Consider the following 27,376-nt stretch of genomic DNA (forward strand, 5'->3'; position numbering starts at 1 on the left):
CAACACCAATGCTGAGTGCTGCTGGACACCACCCCCACCACCACCATGTCAAGCGCTGCTCCTGTCTGGAGCACCAGTACTGCCACCGTTACCATATCTTGGCGCACCATAAGCGCAAAATATGCTTGGTCCACCGCCACCTCTGCTCCTGTTCGGAGCACAGAGTCACCATCATCTCCGAATTGGAGCACTGCCACTTCTCATCAGTATGAGAGCAACGGCACAAATCCTCATCATTCAAGGAGCACCTCCACCACTTATCAGAGGAGCACCACCACCACATCTCCTCATAGGAGCACCGCCACCACTACTTTTCACAGGAGCACCACCACCGCTTCGCTTCCTCATAGCACCGCCAACACCCCTCATCAGAGGAGCACCGCCACCACTTCGCCTAATAGGAGCACCACCACCACTTCTCCCACCAGAAGCCCCGTGCATACTTCTCCTTCGTTGAGCACTGTCACCACAATTTCTCCTTCAAGGAGCACCACCAACACCACCACCGATCAGCCTAGGGGAGACCCACATTCTGTATTTTATTCTGCCAAGACAAGGTCCACCATCTCTAGTCAGTCAGCCAATGTAAGGCGGTCATACGGTGTTAGTCAGTCCAGGCAGGTGATTCCTGCCCCAAAGAAGAAGATACAAAAGACTTTGTTAGTCAGTCCCCCCTCTCCTTCCAATGTTTCTCAAACTGCCTCTGTTTCCATACCTGATCTACCTTCCCCCAGTACTTTAGTAGCCCCTTCCCCTAGAACCCCTTCCTCAATTTCCAGCCGTTCCTCGTCTCTCCACACCCCCAAACGTCCTTCAAAAGGAAAATATATATTTTTTTTTTACAAAAAAATAAATGTGCAATTTTTATGTTTCAAAAAAAGGTTTGTTTAATGTGTCTTTCACCGCCTACACACACTGCGGCGTACACACACTGCACCATACATTTGGCGCTTTTGTCAACACATAGCTCCACTACTGACACATGCTTCGCGTGTCAATCTTTGAGCTATGTGTAGTCAAAAACTGTAATCTATATGACTTTTATTTTCCACAACAGTCTCTTCAGTGAGGTAATATAGCACATACTGAATAGAGTATGGAGTTGAGTGCAAGGCCTATCTATTGTTACCTTGACTTGTATCCTAAACAGTTAATTGACTATGGTGTGTTTTAACATCATTCAACTTTTTGGGATACAATCCAAGGTTATTCTAGGTAGACTTTGTAATTAACCTCATCCTCTATTCAGTGTATGTTGAAAAACTGAGGAGATGATGTTGAAAATATACGCCATATGTGCAATACCCTGGCCTTTGAAAGTAACTATCACACCTGGCCAGGTGAATACACATGAGTTTTAAACCGCAGCGTTGCTTCAGTCTGCATATATTTCTATCAGACTGTAGCGATGCTGCAGTTTACTTCTTATTTGTATTCTCCTGACAATGTGTGATAACCTTATGAAGTCTGGATGTGTTACTTTAGGCGTCCTCACTTCAGCATGACACCAGGCCTGGGTATTCTACAAGTTGTATCAACTTTATTATGTATACATTCTTGAGTTCAAACTGGCCACAGAGATTATAATACAACTAATATCGATAGTCACAGCGTTCTGTATGATAAATACTTAGAGATGATACTGCATTCCAAAATGAAGATTTTTTTAATCCTGACAGGTGACACGAATATTAGTTGTATTATCTCCACCGTCGCATCACATTGAACTCAAAGTGTAAAGATAATAAAGATCAGACAACTTGTGTGTATGTATAGTCACCTGGTCAGGAGTACTAGTAAATTCATGATGCACAAAACACAGCATTGTGAATTCACTCTTACACCTGGCCAGTTGATTATTGTATTGAAGTGTAAAAAGACAGAGTGCACTCACTACAGGTACCAACACAGGTTTTTTATTAACATACACACGAAAGTAAACTTGGTTACACCATTTGCTCTTGCCAGGTCACAGGTCCTACATCTGAGTTGAAGTAGGCAGCGAATTGGTCCCTCATTTGGCCAACTTCAACGGATGACCTGAGGGGGTGCTGATTAAATTCAGGCAAGGGGTTAGGAGCAGCATCATCGAGTTAAAAATTCGGGTGCTCTCTAACCATCACAAAATTGTGTAGAACCACACAGGCCTTCACCACCTCATCTACGGTTTCCAGTTTAAGGTTAATGGCTGTGCTGAGAATGCGCCATCTGGAGACAAATATTCCAAAGTCACACTCTACAGTTCTTCTGGCCCTGGTCAGCCTGTAATTAAAAATTCTTTTGGTGTGGTCCAGGTCACTGCTGGAGTAGGGCTTGAGGAGGTTTTGGCACATATGGAATGCCTTATCACCAACCATTACAAAGGGCTGTGGGGGACCTTCGGTGTTGGGAAGAGGCCGTGGCATGGGGAAATTGAACTGGTTGCCATACAACCTCCGGCCTATGTCAGAGTTCTTAAAAGCCTGTCAGTCATTCCCACGGCCAAATGCACCAATGTCCACTGCAACAAACTTACAGTCTGCATCAGAAATGGCCATGAGAACTGTAGAGATGGTCTTTTTATAGTTATAGTACTCTGAGCCTGTTCTTTTGGGTTTTATAATCCGGATGTGTTTCCAATCCACCGCACCTAAACAGTTGTGGAAATTGCATACTGTCCAGAATCTTTCTGCATGTTCAATCCACTTTTCCACGGTGGGCAGGGGCAGAACTTCTGGACAGAGAACGTCCCACAAAGCCAGGCAGGTGTCCACAACTATTCCAGACAAGGTGAATATTCCAAGCCGGTACTGGAAGTGCAGTGAAGAGAGTGTCTCTCCAGTAGCCAGGAATCTGTGACACAAAGAAACAACAAAAATTAATATCTATGCATATTGCTTTTTATCACACCATAAACAAAAACCTTTAACACAAAAAAAGGGCATTAAAAAATAAATCTTCAGCCTTTTCTTTACTGGCATAAAAATAATGCTGCAGCCTTTGGTTAAATACATGGCAGATAAAGAATTCAGCAAGCTTTGGAATAGTACATCTGAGAACAGATAAAATTATGCAGGCATTGGTTTTTAAATACTACGTACCGTAATGTGACCAGGAGCCGTTCCTCGGGAGGAATCGCATGACGGAGCTGTGTGTCCTGTCTCCGAATGGCTTCTTGGACACGACCAAGCAAATACATGAAGCTTTGTTAGGACATCCGTGTATAGTCCATAAATTTCTCCGGGTTTGCCTGGAGCTCACTGTAGAGGGTGTGGTACGCTACACGGCTCTCACGGAGTTCAACAATCGGATGTATCCACAAACGCCGGCGCTGCTGTCTTCGCTGTCTCTCTCTCTCCCTTTGTTCATGGCAAGCAACTGCATAAGCCTGAGCCATCCTGATGTCCAGATCCAAGTTGAAGTGAAAACTCTTCCAGCGCAGATCCATGTCATCAATATAAAAGCAAGCAAATGTGAAGAACAGCTGTAAACAGGGTCTATATAACAAATTCCCATAACACACGCCCACTGCTGTCCAATTGGTGGAGTCTGTTGCACTAATTGGTCAAGGATTTTTCCTCCTGTGATTGTGACATCATGCGCATAAAAAAAGCAAACGCTTGGAAAACGCTTGCATACGCATACAAACGCTGCGTTTTTTGCCTTAACGCGCACGATGATGCGGAAAAAAAAGCAGCATTTACATGCGTGTGTATGCGTTTTTGCCACACGTTTGATGTGCGCATCAAATGCAGCGCAGAAAAACGCTAGTGTGAAACTAGCCTAAGGCTACTTTCACACTTGCTTTTTTTGCAGCGCGTTTTTCCCGCAAAAAAAACGCATTGAAAAAACGCATACAAACGCATACAAATGCTGCGTTTTTTTCAAGCATTTTTATGAGCATGCATGAAAAAAACGCAGCGTTTTTATGCGTTTGTATGCGTTTTTAGTGCGCTTTTACGGCGTTTGCGGTTTTTTCCAACATTAGGTGGCCCCTCACACTAACCCAAACCATGACTTTACTAACTGTAACCCTAACCCTAACCCTGACCCTAACCCTAACCCTAACCCTGACCCTAACCCTAACCCTGACCCTAACCCTAACCCTGACCCTAACCCTTAACCAAACCATACTAACCCTAACCCTAACCCTTAACCAAACCCTACTAACCCTAACCCAAACCCTAACCCTAAACCCTAGCTAACCCTAACCCTAACCCTAACCCTAAACCCCCTTAACTAACCCTAACTCTAACCCAAACCCCTAAATTCCATTGTCTAGCTAATGGTAAAAAAAAACCGCATGCGCAAAAAAACGCATACATAAGCATGCCAATGCGCACATATGCGCACCCATAGACTTTTAATGGATGTCTTGCTGTAAAAAAATGCATTGCGCGCGCATGCGTTTTTTTGAGGCAAGTCAGACGCCCAAAAAATGCAACAGGATGCATTTTGTGCGCCCAAGCGCATACCGCAAAAAAACGCATGCGCAGAAAAACGCATACAAACGCATGTGTATGTGCACATAAGCGCATCCCATGCAAAATATAGGAAAAAAACGCATGCGTTTTTTAGCGCTAAAATCCAGCGCAAAAAAACGCAAGTGTGAAACCAGCCTTAGCTGCTTTTTTCTTGCCATAATACAAATTCTAACAGTCTATTCGGTAGGACTATCAGCTTTGTATCCACCAAACTTCTGCACAACACAACTGATGGTCCCAAACCCTTTTATAAGGCAAGAAATCCCACTTATTAAACCTGACAGGGCACACCTGTGAAGTGAAAACCATTTCCGATGACTACCTCTTGAAGCTCATCAAGAGAATGCCAAGAGTGTGCAAAGCAGTAATCAAAGCAAAAGGTGGCTACATTGAAGAACCTAGAATATAAGACATATTTTCAGTTGTTTCACACTTTTTTGTTAATTATATAATTCCACATGTGTTAATTCATAGTTTTGATGCCTTCAGAGCGAATCTACAATTTTCATAGTCATGAAAATAAAGAAAACTCTTTGAATGAGAAGGTGTGTCCAAACTTTTGGTCTGTACTGTATATATATTTATTAACTATAGGTGCAATAGAAAATTAAAAGACATAAAAGTTGCCTTGTGCTAACGACAGTGTTGATTTAAAGTGACAGTGCTGTAAAATGAATATTTTTATTAACTATGGGGTGCAATAGAAAATTAAAAGACATAAAAGTTGCCTTGTGCTAACGACAGTGTTGATTTAAAGAGACAGTGCTGTAAAATTTATATTTTTATTAACTATGGGGTGCAATAGAAAATTAAAAGACATAAAAGTTACCTTGTGTTATCAACAGCGTTGATTTAAAGTGACAGTGCTGTAATATGAATATTTAAAGTGACAGTGCAATAAAATTTATATTTAAAGGGGTAGTGAATATTGGTTTGTAATAAAGTGCCAAGTATAGAAAAGTGCCAACTAAAATATATAAATGAACCATATTAAAAAATGATAATAAATGACATAATGAATTAATAAAAAATATGAAAATACCTCAAAATGCTATTTACTTGCGGATTACCACTATTTCTGCAGGTAAATAGTGTTTGTGGAGGTGACAAGTTCCCTTTAAATAAATGTGCATTTTGGTTAGCAGCTTAATAGACATAGCACAGTATCCAGACTTGGTTTCATGTGTCATGCGGTGTGCACTGGCTGAAATACAGTGAGACCATGCAAATAGTTGTACCAATCAGCACAGTCATGAGAAGTACTGTGATAATATGACCCTAGCGTAGGCGGACGCTGTGTTAGTGATCATAACTTACGTGTGTGTGTTCAGGGCAGTCACTGACTAGTAATTGCAGATCCCTGTTTGCAGTTACACTTTGTCCTACTTTCGCTAAACAAACTTTCCAGAAGCTGATCTGGAGCAGACAAGGAAGCTGCTCTGGTGCTAGTGGAGGAAAAGACACCTCATTCCTATACATCACAGTCTGCTGGTGTCATGAACAACGCCTACATGTCTTCTAGAAGAGGTAAGGCTATGTGCGCATTTAGTTTTTTGGGTGTGCGGAGAGAAAACCCCAGGTAAATCCGCAGGACAAAAGTCCTGCGGTTTATCTGCGGTTTTGCCTGCGGTTTTGCCTGCGGTTTTACACCTCATAATGGATGAGGTGTGAAACTGCAGCGTTTCTGCACCAAACAATTGACATGCTGCGGATTGTAAACTGCAGCAAAACCGCGCGGAAAAAAACGCAACATGTGCACTGCTTTTTTTTTTTCCATTGAAAATAAAGGTACTGTACAACTCAGCATTCTGCTGTGATCCCACAGAGCCAAAACCACTGCCGAAACGCAGCAGATTTCACTACGTGTGCACATACCCTAAGAGTCTTTTCTCAGTGTTCTGTACCCCATCCAACTGCTAACCGTCAGTCAAATGCAATTCATTCTTGTAGCCATCTGCAACCCCAAAAGCACCTGTATACCCATAAGTACAATAATATATTAATGCATGTTTTCTACAGATACTCAGAGGGCTCTGCACCTGCTGTGCTCTTACCAAGCCAAACTCTCCACATCTGGAGAGACGATGCTCAGAGATTCCCTGCAGGAGGTGACGTGTATGCTGAGAAGTGACCTCTTCCAGGCTCTTCTGGGTATGAAACTTTCTAACACCTTTATAAAACAATGATCAATGAGAATAATTACAGGTTATGTATAAATATTATATCCTTACCATAGAAGTAACTGCTGAAAAACAAGCTAATATCATTTACAAATGGAAATGTTTCCATTTTAATTAGCAATACATAGAGAAAGAGTACCTGTTGTTTTAATTATTTCATAATTCAGTTGTACCCATGAAAATTAGAATCTCCGTAATATATCTCAGAGAAATCTGTTTTTTTTTTCTCTTCCTGGACCAAGTAAAATCTGTCTTCAGTTAATGAAAATGTTCATGTTACTGATATAGGAGATGACAGTTGGTGCTCATAAAGATCTATGGAGTGGGGGAGGGGCAACGGAGGAGGAAGTAGGAGGAGCTAGAGGTAGACATAGACATTGCTGCATGTTCACTTGAAATTACATTTACACTTAAATGTTAAAAGTTCAAAGTGTAACAATGGTTTCAGTAGAACTTGCAGCAGAAAGTCTGTGTCTACCTCTAGTTACTCCTTCCACCTCCCCCTCTCTTCTCCATAGAATCCTATGAGCAGCAGCTGTCATCTCCTATCTTAGTAATGGAAAAATCTGTCTTCACTGAATGTGGATTTTCAGTCCTTGAGGAAAAAGAAACACATTTCTTTGATGAAATATATTGCAAAGTTTCTTATTTTCGTGTGTACTATTGATTTATAGAAATAAAAATTCAGAGCAATAAAATCCTTACTGATACAATATAGTGATGTAACGGTTAATATTGGTTGCACAGGTTTGTGGTGTGTTTTTGCATAACAGGTTGATAAGAGTTAATGTCCTGTAAATCAAGCTATGGTTGAAGAATTCAGAGTTATTTTCCCAGGAAGGGGGAGTCCAGGGGGTTAGAAGAACAAGGGAGGCATAATAGTGAAAATACTTTGCGACATTGCAAGATATTTTGTGGGACAGCTACCTTCATGAAAATAATAAACATTAGGCTAATTAGTAATTGGAACAAAGTAAACTCTGCGGTGTAAATGATGACAGTGCCAGGCTCAGATACTTTTTTTTTAAACTTTAGTTTTCTGGTTGAACTTCAACAAAATAACAGGACAAAAATTAACTATGGTGTCAACCACCACCCAGGTCATGCCCAGCTAATTCTCCAAAATAATTGGTGTCCTTCAACCACCTGATACAGTGCCCTGCGAAAGTATTTGGCTCCCTGCAACTTTTCAACCTTTTCCCACATATCGTGCTTCAAACATAAAAATACCAAATGTAAATTTTTGGTGAAGAATCAACAACAAGTGGGACACAATTGTGAAGTTGAACGAAATGTATTGGTTATTTTAAATTTTTGTGGAAATACAAAAACTGAAAAGTGGGGCATGCAATATTATTCGGCCCCTTTAACTTAATACTTTGTTGTGCCACCTTTTGCTGCGATTACAGCTGCAAGTCGCTTGTAGTATGTCTCTATCAGTTTTGTACATCGAGCGACTGAAATTCTTGCCCATTCTTCCTTGGCAAACAGCTCGAGCTCAGTGAGGTTGGATGGAGATCGTTTGTGAACAGCAGTTTTCAGCTCTTTCCACAGATTCTCGATTGGATTCAGGTTTGGACTTTGACTTGGCCATTCTAACACCTGGATACGTTTATTTGTGAAGCATTCCATTGTAGAAGAAAAAGACAGCAGGATGGCACTCACCGTTCTCTTGAAATGATTCACTTTATTTCATGTTAATAAAGCATAGGCGTTGGCACGGGAGAAATGCAAAAAGACGGACGACAGCCGTTTCGTGCACAATGCACTTCAACAGGTCCCATGCTCAGGCTCAAGGAAACACTAATTTGTACCACATGTGTGAACAAAAGAAACATTCCATTGTAGATTTTGCTTTGTGTTTGGGATCATTGTCTTGTTGGAAGACAAATCTCCGTCCCAGTCTCAGGTATTTTGCAGATTACAACAGCTTTTCTTAAAAAATGGTCCTGTATTTGACCATCCATCTTCCCATCAATTTTAACCATCTTCCCTGTCCCTGCTGAAGAAAAGCAGGCCCAAACCATGATGCTGCCACCACCATGTTTGACAGTGGGGATGGTGTGTTCAGGGTGATGAGCTGTGTTGCCTTTACGCCAAACATATCATTTGGCATTGTTGCCAAAAAGTTCGATTTTGGTTTCATCTGAGCAGAGCACCTTCTTCCACATGTTTGGTGTGTCTCCCAGGTGGCTTGTTGTAAACTTTAAACGACACTTTTTATGGATATCTTTGAGAAATGGCTTTCTTCTTGCCACTCTTCCATAAAGGCCAAATTTGTGCAGTGTACAACTGATTGTTGTCCTATGGACAGACTGTCCCACCTCAGCTGTAGATCTCTGCAGTTCATCCAGAGTGATCATGGGCCTCTTGGCTGCATCTCTGATCAGTCTTCTCCTTGTTTGAGATGAAAGTTTAGAGGGTCTAGGTAGATTTGTAGTGGTATGATACTCCTTCCATTTCAATATGATTGCTTGCACAGTGCTCCTTGGGATGTTTAAAATTTTGTAAATCATTTTGTATCCAAATTCAGCTTTAAACTTCTGCACAACAGTATCACGGACCTGCCTGTTGTGTTCCTTGGTCTTCATGATGCTCTCTGTGCTTCAAACAGAACTCTGAGACTATCACAGAGCAGGTGCATTTATACGGAGACTTGACTACACACAGGTGGATTATATTTATTATCATTAGTCATTTAGGAAGGACAAGATTGGATCATTTAGAGATCCACAATGAACTTCTGGAGTGCGTTTGCTGCACTGAAAGTAAAGGGGCCAAATAGTATTGCACGCCCCACTTTTCAGTTTTTGTATTTCCAAAAAAATATAAAATAACCAATAAATTTCGTTCAACTTCACAATTGTGTTCCACTTGTTGATTCTTCACCAAAAATTTACATTTGGTATCTTTATGTTTGAAACATGATATGTGGGAATAGGTTGAAAAGTTCCATAGAGCTGAATACTTTCGCAAGGCACTGTATCATCTATTATTATTGTTCTAGATTTATGTTCTTCATTTTTGTAATGGTAAAAGCGTATTAAAAATGCAGTTGTCAAATAAAATTCCAGGTTCCAACATCATAAAATGCATGCCCATCTGACATTGCAAAGACATCCTACATTTTTTTCCAGATTACTTGTGACTCCTTACGTTTTGTATTCCAGATATAAAAGAGTGTTATGAATTAACGCTGAATTCTTCAAACAGTGATGTAACTGAGAGACCAAACCTAGAACCATTCAAGGTGGACCAGCAGGTAATCAAGTTGGCAGTTTAATGAAGAAAATGGTAACGTGAAATGCAAATATATTGGGGCAGATGCACTAATATGCCTGCACCCTATCAATTAATATGGCAAGAATTGGCTCATAATGCAGTTTTAGACCTATTTATTATGTGTTTTTGATATTGTCAAAGATGACAGCCGAGGGGCGAGAGAAGGCTCCCTGAAATCCCGCCACTGTTACCAGTATGTCACAGATGACATCAGAGAGATCACGCAGTTGCCACCACAGCCACCATTTTGTCATGGGAACGCAACAGCGCTGCCTCCAATCGTCAAGACAATTACACAATTGGTTGACGAATGAAGGAAGAGGCCATGGCTGTTTCCACTACTTGGCTAGTTATTGGAGAACTCACAGTGAGTGCATGGAATATATATATACCCCAACTTGGTCACTGCCAGCTTCATAATAACACAAAAAATGAACAACTACTAGCTGCCATCACTAATCATTTATACAGACTGATTGGACACTCGTTGCTTGTAGTGTATGGATTCATCGGTGCAGTTTACAGAGCAAGAGGAACAGAACTATTAAATTTTATATATTTAATCCAGAAAGCTTGTCTATGTTTATAAAAAATTTCCAAGCATGATAACAAAAATGGGAACAATACGATATATACAATTACATGATATAAAAAAATTACTAAACCTGATGTAACGGAAATGGCTGAGAGCTTAGGGGAGGAAAGCACACCAACTAATAAAATTTAACACTCTCACAGCAAACTATGTCTTCCCAAATAAACAACGTCAGAGACCCAAACTTTCATTTTTATTATCTCGATGCTACGCCCACATACCTCCCCTTGATGAGCCCATGTGGGGGCTGATTGTGGGATGTACTAGATCTTTCAGAATTTTATGATATTCCCAACTTATAGAATATCTTCGCCCTTGGAGGTCCCAGGTGGTAGATTTCGTTGTCATGTTTTTATTGCGATTCGGCTGTCTATAGAGATATAGATAGCACCATCTATCATACATTTATTAAGTTGGAGGGATTAGAATGGTTCTATTGTGATCTGCTTGAATACATGATGTTCAACGCTGAATATATATTTCCCATAAATATTGGATCAATGCAAATCCCCAAGATTCATATCTGGACACCGAAGACAAAAAAGTCTCAGAGCAGTTCTTTGATCAGAGGAAGCCCTTTCCTTGGGAAGTGTATTCTCCACCTCTGCATAACAGATCTCAGACTTGTTTTTTCTTCTCAAAGCATTTCTCTATGTAATTACCTGGACACTGCAGGAGGTCTCTAATTTAATTGGGTTTGAAGTGTTAGCACTCTCTCTACCTCCCCTGTCTTAATTAGTTTATGTCTTCCCTAGGTATAATTAGTTTCTTTCAGCCACAATTAATCCCATATGTGTTACGCACATGGTTTGTGGACCCAATGTGCCACAAGGCCGGGCTTACCTAGGAGGAGCATGGCTAAGCAATTAGCTGTTGTTCATTGGAGCTCCTGATGGTGGAGTTAGGCTTGAGCTGCAGATAACCACCAGGTCCCGGTATTAGACATGGAAAGGACTTGGGCTCCGTTCAGACTATTAAGATTACTAAGTTCTGGATCCTCTGCAGAATGGTTACTGATACAGACTTGGGCTCCTTTCACACTTCTATGTTCAGGATCCAAGGATAGATCGGTTACTGACAAGGTGAGTGCCCTTTAGAAACAGGGCAACACGTGCTAGTCGCACCCCCGGGAACTGAGTCAGGCACAGCACCAGAAAGCAGGGAGAATGCCGAGGACTACGTCCTGCATGGAGGGCGAAGGGGAGCCATGCAGAAGCGGCGGCAATAGGGCTACAATATGTGCAATGTAAGGGGGGACATGTCCCCTCCCTGGAGTTTTCAGTGTGTTTTTGGAGATCTATTTATGCTTTGTTGACTACAGCAAAGCCTTTGACTGTGCTGATCACCAGAAACTTTGGAATAACATGAAGGATATGAGTTTTCCAAACCATTTGATCAGCCTCAATAGTAACCTTTAGATTGACCAAAAAGCAACAGTCTGAATGAAACATGGCGTGGTTCAAAGTAGAGCAAAGCATCAGCAAGGCTGCATCCTATCACCATTTCGCTTCAATTTCTCTTCGATTTAAATGCAGAAGCTATTTTCTTTCTTCTTGCCAAAAAAGAAGAAGGAATCAAAATTGCTGGACAAATCATCAACAGTCTTAAATACGTAGACGATACAACATTGATTGCAACAAGCTTAGATGGAATGGAGGACTTATCATGGAGTGTCAAGATGGAAAGCTTGAGCATGGGATTGCTACCCAACACAAAGAAGACAAAGATATTGTCTTCTGCCAGGTTCGACCGGGACACATTTGAGATGGAAAAAGGTGAACTGGAAGTAAAGGACTTCAACCTACTTAGATCAATGATCACTTAAGATGTTGCGATGACATCGGAAGTTAATAGAAGAATTGGTATGGGCAAATCAACAATGAAGTCACTGGACAATGTCTTCAAATCATGGAACATTTCACTGGCAATGAAGACACAACTCATACATAGTTTGGTCTTTTCTGTGGTAACGTACAGATGGGAAACCTTGACGATAAAGAAATGTGACAGAAGAAAAACCGAGCCTTGCTTCCAGCGGTCTCCCATTCCTTTCCAGCCGCAGAGGAGGTTGCTCAGCAAACTCGTCAGTCCCGGCGCTCTGCCCAGACCAGCTCCGTGGGTTTGCTTGCTGCTGCCACCTCTGGCACAGCTTTGGCAATGCAGCCTGCTCAGCAGCGAGATTCTCCAGGGACTAAGTCCTCATGTCGGGCCACTGAGCATGCCCGTGGAGTGATCTCCCATTGGAGATCGAAGGTCACGTGCTCAGGTCCTGCTCCTGTTCGGATTGGCTCATCCGAGAAGCCAGGAAGGTCCCGGACGCTCACGGCTATAAAAGGTTCGCATGGCCGCTCGGCCATGTGCTAGGATAGACTGTATTTACAGACTATGTGGAGTGAGTGTTGTTTGCACGTATGAGTGTCTCTGGTGAATGAATCATTAACAAACCCCTATCCTTGGTACGCATGTGTTGTGCAGCCTAGCCTGCTAGCGCCCAGGCTTAGGTGTAGGTAGGTCAGAGGTTGAGTCAGGCATTAGTCCTCACCAGGGACTCGGCACGCCTCAGTGCACGTGCTCCATAGCCAGCGTCTATAGCGGCGCTCGCGGTAGCGACGCCGCGCGCTCAGTGGGCCTAGAAGGACTCTAACCCCGTGTCCTTGCGGTAGAGTTCTGTGTCCGTACACTGTGCGCTCTTTTGGCCGGGCTCTGTGAGCTAAACAGGCTCCGGCATCTACGTTCTGCGGTTGTGCGGCTCTGTGCATTAACAGAGTTCTCCCCTGTTCACATAGGGTGACATGACCCACATGTGATTGGTTTCACACCGCTTAATTCTTCCTCCATTACTTAGCAGCAGTGTACCACCTCAGCACGGTGGACCCCGGGCTGCGAACGCACCTCCTATTATCTTATAATTTGTTGCATTCCGCCAGCCCTAACATTATCCTAGCGCCAGGGTCTGGCTAATAATGGTGAACGAACAATGACTGCATAGCTACATCCAGCAGCTGGAGGGTAGGTTGGCAGCGCTGGAGCGTTCCACCTCAGCTGCGGATGTTACTTCGGTCGCTGTTCAAGCAGCTACAGAGGCTGTCGCCCGTGTCTCCACGGCTAGCCCTGCCCTGACCTTGTCTCGCCTCCTGCTGCCCGAAAAGTTCTCGGGTGATAGTGCTTCATGCAGGGGTTTCGTGAGTCAGTGCTCCATTCACCTGGAGTTGCTGGCCACATGATTTCCCTCTGAGCGGGCCAAGGTGGGATTTATCATCTCCCTTCTGTCGGGCAGGGCCTTGGAGTGGGCCACCCCGCTGTGGGAGCGTGGGGATCCCCTGGTACAGAGTGCCACCCATTTTCTGGTCACTTTGAAGCAGGTGTTCCTGGGGCCTCGGGTCACGCACGACACCGCACTGCAGTTGCTGGCCCTAACCCAGGGTTCGTCTCTGGTCAGTCAGTATGCCATCCTCTTCTGAACTCTGGCCTCAGAGCTTGAGTGGCCAGATAAGGTTCTCATACCTATTTTTTGGAGAGGCCTGGCTGATCATGTCAAAGATGCCCTGGCCACCAGGGAGGTGCCCACCACTTTGGAGGAGCTCATTATGGTCTCCACCTGGATCATCATTCGCTTCACTGAGCAAGGGCTGGAGCGCTCCAAGTCCCGCCAACAATATTGATTGGCTCCAAACTTTGTTAGGCCGCTGGAACCCCTCAGTCAGCCGCCTGAGCATCCAGAGGCCATGGAGGTGTCTCGCACGGGGTCCAGGGCCTGGTCCACGTGGGTACCTTCAGTCTGCTTCCGTTGTCGGCAGACTGGGCACCTAGCTAACCAGTGCCCACAGCGCCCGGGAAACGCTCCCATCTAGTGGTTATCAGAGGGGGCTTACTAGACACAGCGACTTTCTCCTCCAAGCTCCTGTTTAAAGGGGCGTTAGAATTTAATTCTTCCACTCTGGTAGTGGAGGTTTGTGTGGACTCTGGAGTGGAGGGCAATTTCATGTCATCTGCCTTCACCCTACAACACGCAATCTCCCTGGTTCTCCTACCTCAGCCAGTCACTATCAGAGTGGTGAATGGTGCGACACTCCCATCCCAAATCACCCACCAGACGGCTCCACTGAGACTCTCACTGTCTCCTTCCCATCAGGAGATGCTGTCCCTTCTTGTCATGCCCAAAGGTATCTACCAGGTCCTCCTAGGAGTTCCCTGCCTACGAGCTCACTCTCCTCACATAGAGTGGTCCTCGGGAAAAATCCTCGGTTGGAGCAAGTCCTGCGAGGGTAGGTGTCTGAGGGACTGTGCACAGGTCGCTACCTCTGAGGTTCCCGCAGATCTCTCCTCACTTCACAAGCCATACCAGCAGTATGCAGACGTTTTCTCCAAGAAGGCGGCGGAGACCCTTCCGCCGCACCGCCCTTACGAACGACTGTCCTATTGACCTCTTGCCCGTTGCTGAGCCTCCCCGGGGTCGAGTCTACCCCCATCTCTCCCAGAGACAGAAGCCATGTCTCAGTATATCAGGGAGAATCTGGCAAGAGGATTCATTAGGAAGTCGGTGTCTCCGACGGGAGCGGGATTCTTCTTTGTCCAAAAGAAGAATGGAGAATTACGTCCGTGCATCGATAACAGGGGTCTTAACGCCATAACCGTTAAGAACAAGTATCCTCTACCCCTGATATCGGAACTGTTCGATAGGCTACGGGGAGTGAGAGTGTTTACTAAGCTTGATCTGCGAGGAGCCTATAACCTTATTCGCATCCGTGAGGGGGACGAATGGAAGACGGCATTTAACACCAGAGATGGGCACTATGAATACCTGGTGATGCCCTTCGGGCTATGTAATGCGCCAGCCGTCTTCCAAGACATTGTGAACGATATCTTCCGGGATATGCTTACCACCTCGGTAGTAGTCTATCTGGACGATATTCTCATTTACTCTCCAGATATTGTCTCCCGCAGGAGAGATGTTTGCAAAGCTTTCGATCTTCTGCGGGCAAACTCCCTTTACGCCAAGTTGGAGAAATGTGTGTTTGAGCAGGAGTCCCTGCCTTTCCTGGGCTATATCATCTCAGCCCAGGGGTTGGCCATGGATCCTGCCAAACTACAGGCGGTGATGGTTTGGCAGGAGCCCCATTCTCTCAAAGTGGTGCAGCGCTTTATGGGGTTCATAAATTACTATTGCCAATTCATCCCCCATTTCTCAACTTTGGTAGCGCCCTTGGTAGCCCTCACCAAGAAGGGTGCAAACCCCAAACTGTGGTCGGAAACTGTCTCCAAGGCCTTCACCACTGTTAAATCCTACTTCGCTAGCGCTCCCATTCTACATCGCCCCGATATAGATAAGCCCTTCATTCTGGAGGTGGATGCCTCTTCCGTCGGTGCTGGAGCGGTCCTGTTCCAGGAGGACCTGCAAGGTCGGAAGCACCCATGCTTCTTCTTCTCTAAGACCTTCACACCGGCGGAGAGGAATTATTCCATCAAGGACAGGGAATTGCTAGCAATGAAGCTGGCCTTCTCAGAGTGGAGACACCTCCTGGAGGGGGCTCGCCATCCTTTCCAGGTGTTCACCGACCACAAAAATTTGGTCTATCTACAGACTGCCCAGAGGTTGAATTCTTGCCAGGCCAGATCGTCCTTGTTCTTCTCCCGATTCCATTTCACCCTGCATTTTCTCCGGGGAGAAGAACGTCCAGGCTGACGCTCTTTCTCGCTCCATGGTGTCATCAGAGGAGGAGGAGGAGGAGCCTCGGCTGATAGTTCCATCGGAGAGTCTGAGGACCGTGACTCCGGTTGCTCTCGAGTCGGCACCTCCGGGCAAGACTTTTGTCCCTGCCCATCTGCGACCGGAGGTCCTCTCTTGGGCTCATTTGTCCAGGGTGGGGGGACATTTTGGGACCAAACAAACCTCTGATCTACTGGCAAGGACGTACTGGTGGCAGCATATGGCTCGTGACATCAGGGACTATATTCAGGCGTGCGTCTCTTGCGCCCAGAATCGGTCCTCTCGGCAGCGGCCCGCTGGGTTACTCTATCCCCTGCCGGTAGCGGACAGGCCCTGGGAGATGGTCGGTATGGACTTTGTGGTGGGTCTGCCCAAGTCCAGTGGCAGCACTGTCATTTGGGTGGTCACCGATCATTTCTCCAAGATGGTGCATCTGGTACCACTCTCACGGCTACTACCTGCGTGGGGCCTGGCAGCGTTGTTTATTAAACATGTTTTCCGCCTGCACGGCATGCTGGATAAGATTGTCAGTGACCGGGGTCCTCAGTTTGCGTCTCAGTTCTGGAGAGAGCTCTGTTCTCTGCTCAGCATTGAGCTAAATTTCTCCTCGGCCTATCATCCCGAGACGAACGGGTTATTTGAGAGAGCCAACCAGACCCTGGTGACATATCTGCAACATTTTGTCTCGGCCAGGCAGGATGATTGGGCATCCTTGCTGCCGTGGGCAGAGTTTGCTTTGAACAACGCTGTGGCCGATTCCACCGGTCAGACCCCATTCCTCTTAAATTACGGCCAGCATCCGCGCGTCCCCGTGCCCATGCCCATGTCGTCCACCGACTCTAGGGTGGCAGATTGGGCGGTGGAGGCACGTGACATTTGCGATCACACGCAGTATGCTATCCGGGCCTCCAAGGAGAGAATGAGGGTCTCCGCTGACGCACACAGGCGTCCTGCTCTGACCTTCGCCCCTGGCGACTTAGTGTGGCTTTCCGCCCGAAACATCAGGCTGCGGGTTGAATCCGCGAAGTTCGCACCGCACTATATTGGCCATTTCAAGGTCCTCGAGCTGTGGTCTGCCGCCTGGCCCTTCCACCACGCTTGGCTATCTCGGACACGTTTCATGTGTCTCTCCTTAAGGCCTGTTTCACACTTCCGTTTTTTCAAATCCGTCAAAATCCGTTGTTTTCCGTAAAAAAACGGATCCGCCATTTTTTGCAGGATCCTTTTTTTGTCCCATAGACTTCCATTACGGTTACCGCGGATCCGTCAAAAAAACGGATCCGTTTTTTTAAAAACGGATCCGTTGGCATCCGTTTCCGTCAAAAAAACGGAAACGGATCCGATTGGCGGACACAAAAACGGAAGTGTGAAACAGGCCTAAGCCGGTTCACATGTCCCGGTTTTCTGAGCCATCTGCCGGGACATCGGACCTGTCGTCAGACAAGTTTGAGGTCAATGCCATCGTGGGGTGCAAGGTGATGCGGGGCAAAAAGTTTTACTTGGCGGATTGGAAGGGTCATGGTCCTGAGGCTCGGACCTGGTGGAGAACATCCTCGCTCCTCTTCTCATTGCAGAATTTGAGCACAGCGAGGCTCAGAGAGGAGGGGTCGTAATGTTAGGCGTCGGGTTTCTGTCGCTGCACAGCGGGAATCCCAAGCCTTGCTTCCAGCGGTCTCCCATTCCTCTCCAGCCGCAGAGGAGGTTGCTCAGCAAACTCATCGGTCCCGGCGCTCTGCCCAGACCAGCTCCGTGGGTTTGCTTGCTGCTGCCACCTCTGGCACAGCTTTGGCAATGCAGCCTGCTCAGCAGCGAGATTCTCCAGGGACTAAGTCCTCATGTCGGGCCACTGAGCATGCCCGTGGAGTGATCTCCCATTGGAGATCGAAGGTTACGTGCTCAGGTCCTGCTCGTGTTCTGATTGGCCCATCCGAAAAGCCAGGAAGGTCCCGGACGCTCGCGGCTATAAAAGGTTCGCATGACCACTCGGCCATGCGCTAAGATAGACTATATTAACAGACTATGTGGAGTGAGTGTTGTATGCACGTATGAATGTCTCTGGTGAGTGACTCATTAAGAAACCCCTACCCTTGGTACGCATGTGTTGTGCAGCCTAGCCTGCTAGCGCCCAGGCTTAGGCGTAGGTAGGTCAGAGGTTGAGTCAGGCATCAGTCCTCACCAGGGACTTGGGACGCCTGAGTGCACGTGCTCCATAGCCAGCGTCTATAGCGGCGCTCGCGGCAGCGACGCCGCACGCTCAGTGGGCCTAGAAGGACTCTAACCCCGTGTCCTTGGGGTAGAGTTCTGTGGCCGTACACTGTGCGCTCTTTTGGCCAGGCTCTGTGAGCTAAACAGGCTCCGGCATCTACGTTCTGCGGGTGTGCGGCTCTGTGCATTAACAGAGTTCGCCCCTGTTCACTTAGGGTGACGTAACCCACATGTGACTGGTTTCACACCGCTTAATTCTTCCACCATTACTTAGCAGCAGTGTACCACCTCTGCACGGTGGACCCCAGGCTGCGAACGCACCTACTATTATTTTATAATTTGGTGCGTTCCGCCAGCCCTAACAGATATTGAGTTTAACTACCTTAAATAATAAATAATGTGTTTTAGACACTTTTTGTTCTTCAATAGACATGTTTACATGATATTGAGCAAACTGGAAGTGTGGTCTAGAGACAAATGGGCATGGCTTAAACCAGAGGAGCAAGACCTGGAGTTAGAGGGCCACATGCCAAACAATGCTATTGTCACGGGGCAGTAGTGGAAAAAAAGGGGATGAGGAACCAGGGACCCTGAACTGCCCCTCAGGCTATGTGGGTGCCCTGACTTTCCTTAACTTGGGGGTACACTTGATGGTAGTGAGGCCCAAGTCCCTGACCTGTCCCTATCTCCTGTTTAAAAAAAAAAAGAAAAAGAAAAAAAGAAAAGAGAAGCCAGCGTTGCCAAGGTCTGAACGCATAACATAAAGTGCATTTGCACATAACATCTAACTGTATTCAAAATGAGATATTTAGCAAAAAAATTGATCAATTCAATTGAGCCACCCCGCCGCGCCAAGGCAATCTCATGTGGGGGGTCCTACTCTACGTTTTTAGTAAACACTGTGCCATTACGGCCTCCTAGATACATTAAAAGCAAGACCACTTTAAATGCAATCCGTACCTGAGCATTTCTGGATCGCTCCCATGATGCCAGAAAAGGCAAGTGCGGATGAAGGCCAACCAGGTCTGAATGCAGACGTGTCAGGTTTAGCCTCCACACACTGCCTGACCAGCAAGCATAGATGAAGGGCAATGCAGGTTCAGATACAGGTGCACAATTAAATAAAGCTTGGGGCAGGGTGGGGCTGCTGTGTATGTGTGCACAGCAGCCTAGATCCATCACAGTGAACACAGAAAAAATGGCGAACACAACCCAGCGCGCACGGCAACAGTGGTGGTCAGCCACATACCAATGTACAAAAAAAGAAAAGCGAAGCCAGCGTTGCCAAGGTCAGAACGCATAACATAAAGTGCATTTGCACATAACATCTAACTGTATTCAAAATGAGATATTTAGCAAAAAAATTGATCAATTCAATTGAGCCACCCCGCCGCGCCAAGGCAATCTCATGTGGGGGGTCCTACTCTACGTTTTTAATAAACACTGTGCCATTACGGCCTCCTAGATACATTAAAAGCAAGACCACTTTAAATGCAATCCGTACCTGAGCATTTCTGGATCGCTCCCATGATGCCAGAAAAGGCAAGTGCGGATGAAGGCCAACCAGGTCTGAATGCAGACGTGTCAGGTTTAGCCTCCACACACTGCCTGACCAGCAAGCATAGATGAAGGGCAATGCAGGTTCAGATACAGGTGCACAATTAAATAAAGCTTGGGGCAGGGTGGGGCTGCTGTGTATGTGTGCACAGTAGCCTAGATCCATCACAGTGAACACAGAAAAAATGACGAACACAACCCAGCGCGCACGGCAACAGTGGTGGTCAACCACATACCAATGTACAAAAAAAGAAAAGAGAAGCCAGCATTGCCAAGGTCTGAACGCATAACATAAAGTGCATTTGCACATAACATCTCTTTTCTTTTTTTGTACATTGGTATGTGGTTGACCACCACTGTTGCCGTGCGCGCTGGGTTGTGTTCGCCATTTTTTCTGTGTTCACTGTGATGGATCTAGGCTGCTGTGCACACATACACAGCAGCCCCACCCTGCCCCAAGCTTTATTTAATTGTGCACCTGTATCTGAACCTGCATTGCCCTTCATCTATGCTTGCTGGTCAGGCAATGTGTGGAGGCTAAAACCTGACACGTCTGTATTCAGACCTGGTTGGCCTTCATCCGCACTTGCCTTTTCTGGCATCATGGGAGCGATCCAGAGATGCTCAGGTACGGATTGCATTCAAAGTGGTCTTGCTTTTAATGTATCTAGGAGGCCGTAATGGCACAGTGTTTATTAAAAACGTAGAGTAGGACCCCCCACATGAGATTGCCTTGGCGCGGCGGGGTGGCTCAATTGAATTGATCAATTTTTTTGCTAAATATCTCATTTTGAATACAGTTAGATGTTATGTGCAAATGCACTTTATGTTATGCGTTCTGACCTTGGCAACGCTGGCTTCTCTTTTCTTTTTTTGTACATTGGTATGTGGTTGACCACCACTGTTGCCGTGCGCGCTGGGTTGTGTTCGCCATTTTTTCTGTGTTCACTGTGATGGATCTAGGCTGCTGTGCACACATACACAGCAGCCCCACCCTGCCCCAAACTTTATTTAATTGTGCACCTGTATCTGAACCTGCATTGCCCTTCATCTATGCTTGCTGGTCAGGCAATGTGTGGAGGCTAAAACCTGACACGTCTGTATTCAGACCTGGTTGGCCTTCATCCGCACTTGCCTTTTCTGGCATCATGGGAGCGATCCAGAGATGCTCAGGTACGGATTGCATTCAAAGTGGTCTTGCTTTTAATGTATCTAGGAGGCCGTAATGGCACAGTGTTTATTAAAAACGTAGAGTAGGACCCCCCACATGAGATTGCCTTGGCGCGGCGGGGTGGCTCAATTGAATTGATCAATTTTTTTGCTAAATATCTCATTTTGAATACAGTTAGATGTTATGTGCAAATGCACTTTATGTTATGCGTTCTGACCTTGGCAACGCTGGCTTCTCTTTTCTTTTTTTGTACATTGGTATGTGGTTGACCACCACTGTTGCCGTGCGCGCTGGGTTGTGTTCGCCATTTTTTCTGTGTTCACTGTGATGGATCTAGGCTGCTGTGCACACATACACAGCAGCCCCACCCTGCCCCAAGCTTTATTTAATTGTGCACCTGTATCTGAACCTGCATTGCCCTTCATCTATGCTTGCTGGTCAGGCAATGTGTGGAGGCTAAAACCTGACACGTCTGTATTCAGACCTGGTTGGCCTTCATCCGCACTTGCCTTTTCTGGCATCATGGGAGCGATCCAGAGATGCTCAGGTACGGATTGCATTCAAAGTGGTCTTGCTTTTAATGTATCTAGGAGGCCGTAATGGCACAGTGTTTATTAAAAACGTAGAGTAGGACCCCCCACATGAGATTGCCTTGGAGCGGCGGGGTGGCTCAATTGAATTGATCAATTTTTTTGCTAAATATCTCATTTTGAATACAGTTAGATGTTATGTGCAAATGCACTTTATGTTATGCGTTCTGACCTTGGCAACGCTGGCTTCTCTTTTCTTTTTTTATCTCCTGTTTAGCCCTGAGCTAAGCCCCAAACCCCCTCCCCAGGAGGTGAGACAGGGAAAAAACAAACAACACTTAGCTTCCTCTGCTGCCATGCACCGGACAGCAGAGTAAGGCACCCGAAAACTGCTTTCAGCAGAAACACCACTGCTCCAGATAAGCTGCAACAGCACTCCTCCAGACAGCTCCTCTCTTCAGAAAGGTTGGTTAGCAAATGACCTGTATCACCAACAGCTAGCTGGTGTACCAGGTGACCTTATATAGGAAGGTTGGAGTGGTCACCAGCAGACTAACTAAACATGCAGTAACACCAGCAGCCACCGGGGGGGGGGGGGGGCAAAAACTGATATTAACCCCCGATGGCCTGAAAGGAAAAAAGTTTATATTAGAGCAGCCCAAGCTGTGTCAGAAAAAAAAAGGATCATGACAGCTATTCTGTGTGGCTTCCAATCATCTAGGATAGAAAAGTACCTGTAGTTTACTATCTGCACATCTCTGGAACCCCAGAATGGGGATCTCCTATACCCTTTTGAAGCACTCCAGAAAGCAGTAGATGTCATGGAGTTGTAGACATACATGAATGAAGCTCTCTTCAGTGTAGCTTTATGGAAGTGGTGAAGCAAATTTTATGAAGTCACATTAGGTACAGTAGAGACAGCAGCATGCATGGTCTCTTTCTTTTCTAGGATGCAAACAGTTGAGAAGGTGACTCCTTATTTTCATGATAGGTGGGAGTCCTGAAACTTGAACATATGACTGATATACTGTATATAGCACTTAAGGACAATATTTTATAATGTCCCACATCGTATTACTGCTAAAGGTTTTATTGCAGCCTTTGGAATTTATTCAATCTGACTATGTGGTCCTTGGAGCATAAAAGGTTGTGCACATCTGGCTAAAATGTAACAATGTGTACCAAATTGCACTAAAATGTGTCACAAAATAAGTCAACCAATATGTAGTGCAAAACCAAAACTAGACAAACATGTCTAAACATGCATAACATGTATCAGTCCGCATGAGCAATTGTGATAAATTTGGCACATTGTCAGACTTTCTAGTCTATGTTTGCACTATCTAGGTATTGGATGAAGCAGTGAGCAGAGGCCATGTAGCTTTGTCCACTGCCAGTGGAACGTAAAAGTTTTGGCACCCCTGGTCAAAATTACTGTTATTGAATAGAGATGAGCGAATTTGTTCGTATTTTGTCCCCGAATCTGATTTTAACCCCTTCACTACCAAGGGTGGTTTGCACGTTAACTACCGGGCCAATTTTTACAATTCTGACCACTGTCCCTTTATGAGGTAATAACTCTGAAACGCTTCCATGGATCCCGGTGATTCTGACATTGTTTTCTCGTGACATATTGTACTTCATGTTAGTGGTAAAATTTCATTCATATAACTTGCGTTTATTTGTGAGAAAAACGGAAATTTGGCGAAAATTTTGAAAATTCCGCAATTTTCCAACTTTGAATTTTTATGCCCTTAAATCACAGAGATATGACACACAAAAAAGTTAATAAGTAACATTTCCCACATGTTTACTTTACATCAACACAATTTTGGAACCAAAATTTTTATTTGTTAGTAAGATATAAGGGTTAAAAGTTGACCAGCGATCTCTCATTTTTGCAACACCATTTTATTTTTACGGACCACATCACATTTGAAGCCACTTTGAGGGGTCTATATGATAGAAAATACCCAAAAGTGACACCATTCTAAAAACTGCACCCCTTAAGGTGCTTAAAACCACATTCAAGGAGTTTATTAACCCTTCAGGTGCGTCACAGGAATTTTTTGAATATTTAAAAAAAATTAACATTTAACTTTTTTTCACAAAAAAAATTACTTCAGGTTAAATTTTTTTTATTTTACCAAGTGTAACAGGAGAAATTGGACTGCAAAAATTATTGTGCAATTTGTCCTGAGCACGCTGATACCTGATATGTGGGGGGGAACCACTGTTTCGGCGCATGGCAGAGCTCAGAAGGGAAGGAGCGCCGTTTGACTTTTTCAATGCAAAATTGGCTGGAATTCTGATCGGACGCCATGTCGCGTTTGGAGAGCCCCTGATGTACCTAAACAGTGGAAACCCCCCACAAGTGACCCCATTTTTGAAACTAGACCCCTAAGGAACTTATCTAGATATGTGGTGAGAACTTTGAACCCACAAGGGCTTCACAGAAGTTTATAATGTACAGCGGTACAATTAAAAAATCATATTTTTTCCACAAAATGATCTTTTCACCCCCAATTTTTATTTTCCCAAGGGTAACAGGACCCTAAAAGTTATTGTGCAATTTGTCCTGAGTACGCTGATACCCCATATGTGGGTGTAAATGACTATTTGGGCACATGGCAGAGCTCGGAAGGCAAGCAGCGCCATTTGACTTTTTTGGCTGGGATTGAGATCGGACACCATGTTGCGTTTGGAAAGCCCCTGATGTACCAAAACATTGGAAACCCCCCACAAATGACCCCATTTTGGAAACTAGACCCCCCAAGGAACTTATCTAGATGTGTGGTGAGAACTTTGAACCCCCAAGTGCTTCACAGAAGTTTATAACGCCCAGGCGTGAAAATAACAAAAAAATTTTTTTCCACAAAAATGATATTTTTGCCCCAAAATTTTTATTTTCCTAAGGGCAACAGGAGAAATAGGACCCCAAAAGTTGTTTTGCAAATTGTCCTGTGTAGGCTGATACCCCATATGAGGGGGTAAAACACTGTTTGGGTGCATGGCAGAGCTTGGAAGGGAAGGAGCACCATTTTACTTGTGATCTTGTGATCTGTTTCGAGCATATTCGGTAATTTCCACTCCCTTTGACTCTAATGATGTTTGGCTGTGTTCGACGACTATTGCAAAAACAATATTCGATTCCGATCATATTCGGAACCGAATCCGAACAAATTTGCTCAATGTAAGTGGGTCGCCCTCCCAGGGCCGTGGGGTACTCGCTACCGGGCCGGTGTCAGCGGGATGTGTCACAGCAGCAGTGACCCGGTCCATGGCCCTGGGCGCCCAAGTAATGGGGGAATTGAAATGGTGGATTACAGTTAATGGAATAGTTTGTGATGCCACCTGTGGTGTCCGGCAAGTGAGATGTTAAGCCGACGCTGCATGCAGATCCACTGGGACTGATGGTATGGTGCAGCAAAGATGTAAAAGCTCCCCACAGGTGAAGCTGTAGTCCCAGGGCAGTGTAGATGTGGTTGGCACGGGGATGTAGCAGTGCCGGAAGGGTAAGAAGCAGACAAAGACACAGCGGGGTGCAATTTCTGTACCTTTACAGAATGCAGTCCAGGGTCCTGATTACAGATGGTACTGGAGCAGGCTAGCCTGGAAGCAGCTCAGGGATTCTCTCTCAGCAGATGGGCTGTGCAGTCTCCTTCTTAGCACTTATTTGAGTGAAGTACTCCTAGTACTGAGTTACACTGAAGTTCCTCCTAATTCTCTTCTACTAGCACCCCTCGTATGGCAGACAGCTGTAGCCGTATTCCTCTCTTGGCTCACTCCGTGCTGTTGTGCCTCCGAGTCTTAGATGGGAGTAGGGCATTTACAGTCTCCTACTCCTCTGGTGTCTGTTGCAGGACCGATAGTATCCGTACAACTGTGGAGACCAGGCTCCAGTTCATGCGCTCTCACTGTGAGGGAGCTCTCTTTCCTCAGCTCAACCTCCAGCTTCTCTCCACATGTCTGCACACGTGGACCTCCTCACACTCACTGACCACTCCTTCCTCTTGGCCCTGAGAGAGCACTCCTCCCTTCAAATCCGGTTCAGAGTCCCCCTGCTGGCCTGGAGTGGAACTGTGTTGCATGTATAGGTTAACTGCGAGAGAGACCCTTCACTGCTTCCAAGCATGACATCACCCTCCCTGGAGGAAGGCAAAGTCACTGTGGCGGCCATACTCCTGGGGGCACCACATTCCCCCCTAGTGCAAGTCAGCACTCCTGGGCTGAACAAAACATGAAAAACATATAAAGAGTTAGACAATGTGAACAATTATAATTGTACACGATTTGTAAAAAGGGAAAAATTTACAAAAACCAAGAGCTCCAAAAATAGTCCTATGATGACAAGTCCAAGCATCAATGTCCATGGTCCATTCCTGGGCAAATGGGGAACTATATACAAGTTGGTGACCACACAAGTCCTGTGGTTCAGTGTCCATAAAACAAAACTGGCAAATTCAAAAGAAACTCTTACAGGTTACCTGTAGGCACAAAACTTGAGAACAGTTACATATATACATTCAATTTCAACATTCACATTAACTTTAGCTATATACGATATCTGATGGGTGGTATACCTTGTGTAGTACGGGTAGACCTGTGTAATACTGGTGTAGTGTGTAATGTACTGAATACACTACTGGTGGTTCTGCATGGCACAGGGATACTAGACTGTCTGTGGACTCTTAGACTCATCATGGGCATAACAGGTTCACCACTGGCAGGGCGAGGGTTCTCTGGCTCCACTACTGGTGTGGCATCTGCTGCCTGATTTTCCTGATCTTCAGGATTTTCTTGAGTCACGTCTTCCTGTGCTACCAATTGGGGAAATGTCAACACTGGCACCACTCTTGCATCATTTACTTTAGTCCAATTTGCAGGGAATTCTCCAAGTATGGTGCTGACATTCTCTTCTTCTGTGGGTTGGATGTTATCTTGTTCTTCCATTCTTTCTTTTAACTGGTCAGGACATAATTTCAAATGATCCCTTGATATTGCTGCTGAGGTTTCTCCTCCATCTTTGCTAATAAGACACACCTTGGTATTGTCAAAGTTTGAGGGTAGAATGGTGTAGGGTTCAGCTTCCCATTGGTCATCCAATTTATGCAATCTTCTTTTCCTCTTGAGAACTTGCTCTCCTGGTGACAAGGGAACTGCAGGTGCATGCTGATTGTAGTGCCTTTCTTGCTTTTGTCTTGCCTGAGCTAAACTCTTCCACACATTCTTGTACTCTTCTGTACTGTTGCTGCCTCTCTGTATCCCAGTCAGCATCTGGTGATGTTACTTCAGGTGTCAGGACTCCCATGTCCAAATCAATAGGCAGTTTACCAGGCCTTGCTCTCATTAGGTAGGCTGGAGTGCAGTTGGTGGAATTCACAGGAATGTGGTTGTAGAGGTCCACCAGATCTGGCAACTTTTCTGGCCACAGATTCCTCTCCTCCAAAGGCAAGGTCTTCAGTAGGTCAATCACTACCTGGTTCATCTTCTCACACATGCCATTGGTCTGTGGGTGATACGGTGTTGTCCGGATCTTCTTACAACCATACAAGTTACAGAATTCCTGGAACACTTCTGCCTCAAAGGCGGGACCTTGATTTATAAGCACTTGCTCAGGATATCCATGTGGTCTACAGCAGTGCTGTTGAAAGGCTCTGGCTGCTGTCCTGGCTGTTTGATCTTT

The 27,376-nt window shown here is 45.4% G+C and overlaps 1 protein-coding gene across 2 annotated transcripts in view; it reads left to right on the top strand.

The window, feature by feature from the left end:
• Positions 1 to 5,904: 5,904 nt before the first annotated feature.
• Positions 5,905 to 27,376, top strand: part of DLG3 (discs large MAGUK scaffold protein 3) — a 332,677-nt gene continuing 311,205 nt past the window's right edge. The window contains exons 1-3 of one of the 2 annotated variants that reach the window (XM_073556135.1): positions 5,905 to 5,990; positions 6,483 to 6,614; positions 9,814 to 9,905. In XM_073556135.1, the coding sequence (XP_073412236.1) occupies positions 5,960 to 5,990; positions 6,483 to 6,614; positions 9,814 to 9,905 (255 nt within the window). In that variant the 5' untranslated portion in view covers positions 5,905 to 5,959. The remainder of the gene's footprint in view (positions 5,991 to 6,482; positions 6,615 to 9,813; positions 9,906 to 27,376) is intronic. The other variant, XM_073556134.1, reaches the window with a different exon arrangement.

This window comes from Dendrobates tinctorius, unplaced genomic scaffold, assembly GCF_039654945.1.
Source record: "Dendrobates tinctorius isolate UK_male_01 unplaced genomic scaffold, ASM3965494v1 ptg000231l, whole genome shotgun sequence".
Lineage (NCBI taxonomy): Eukaryota > Metazoa > Chordata > Amphibia > Anura > Dendrobatidae > Dendrobates > Dendrobates tinctorius.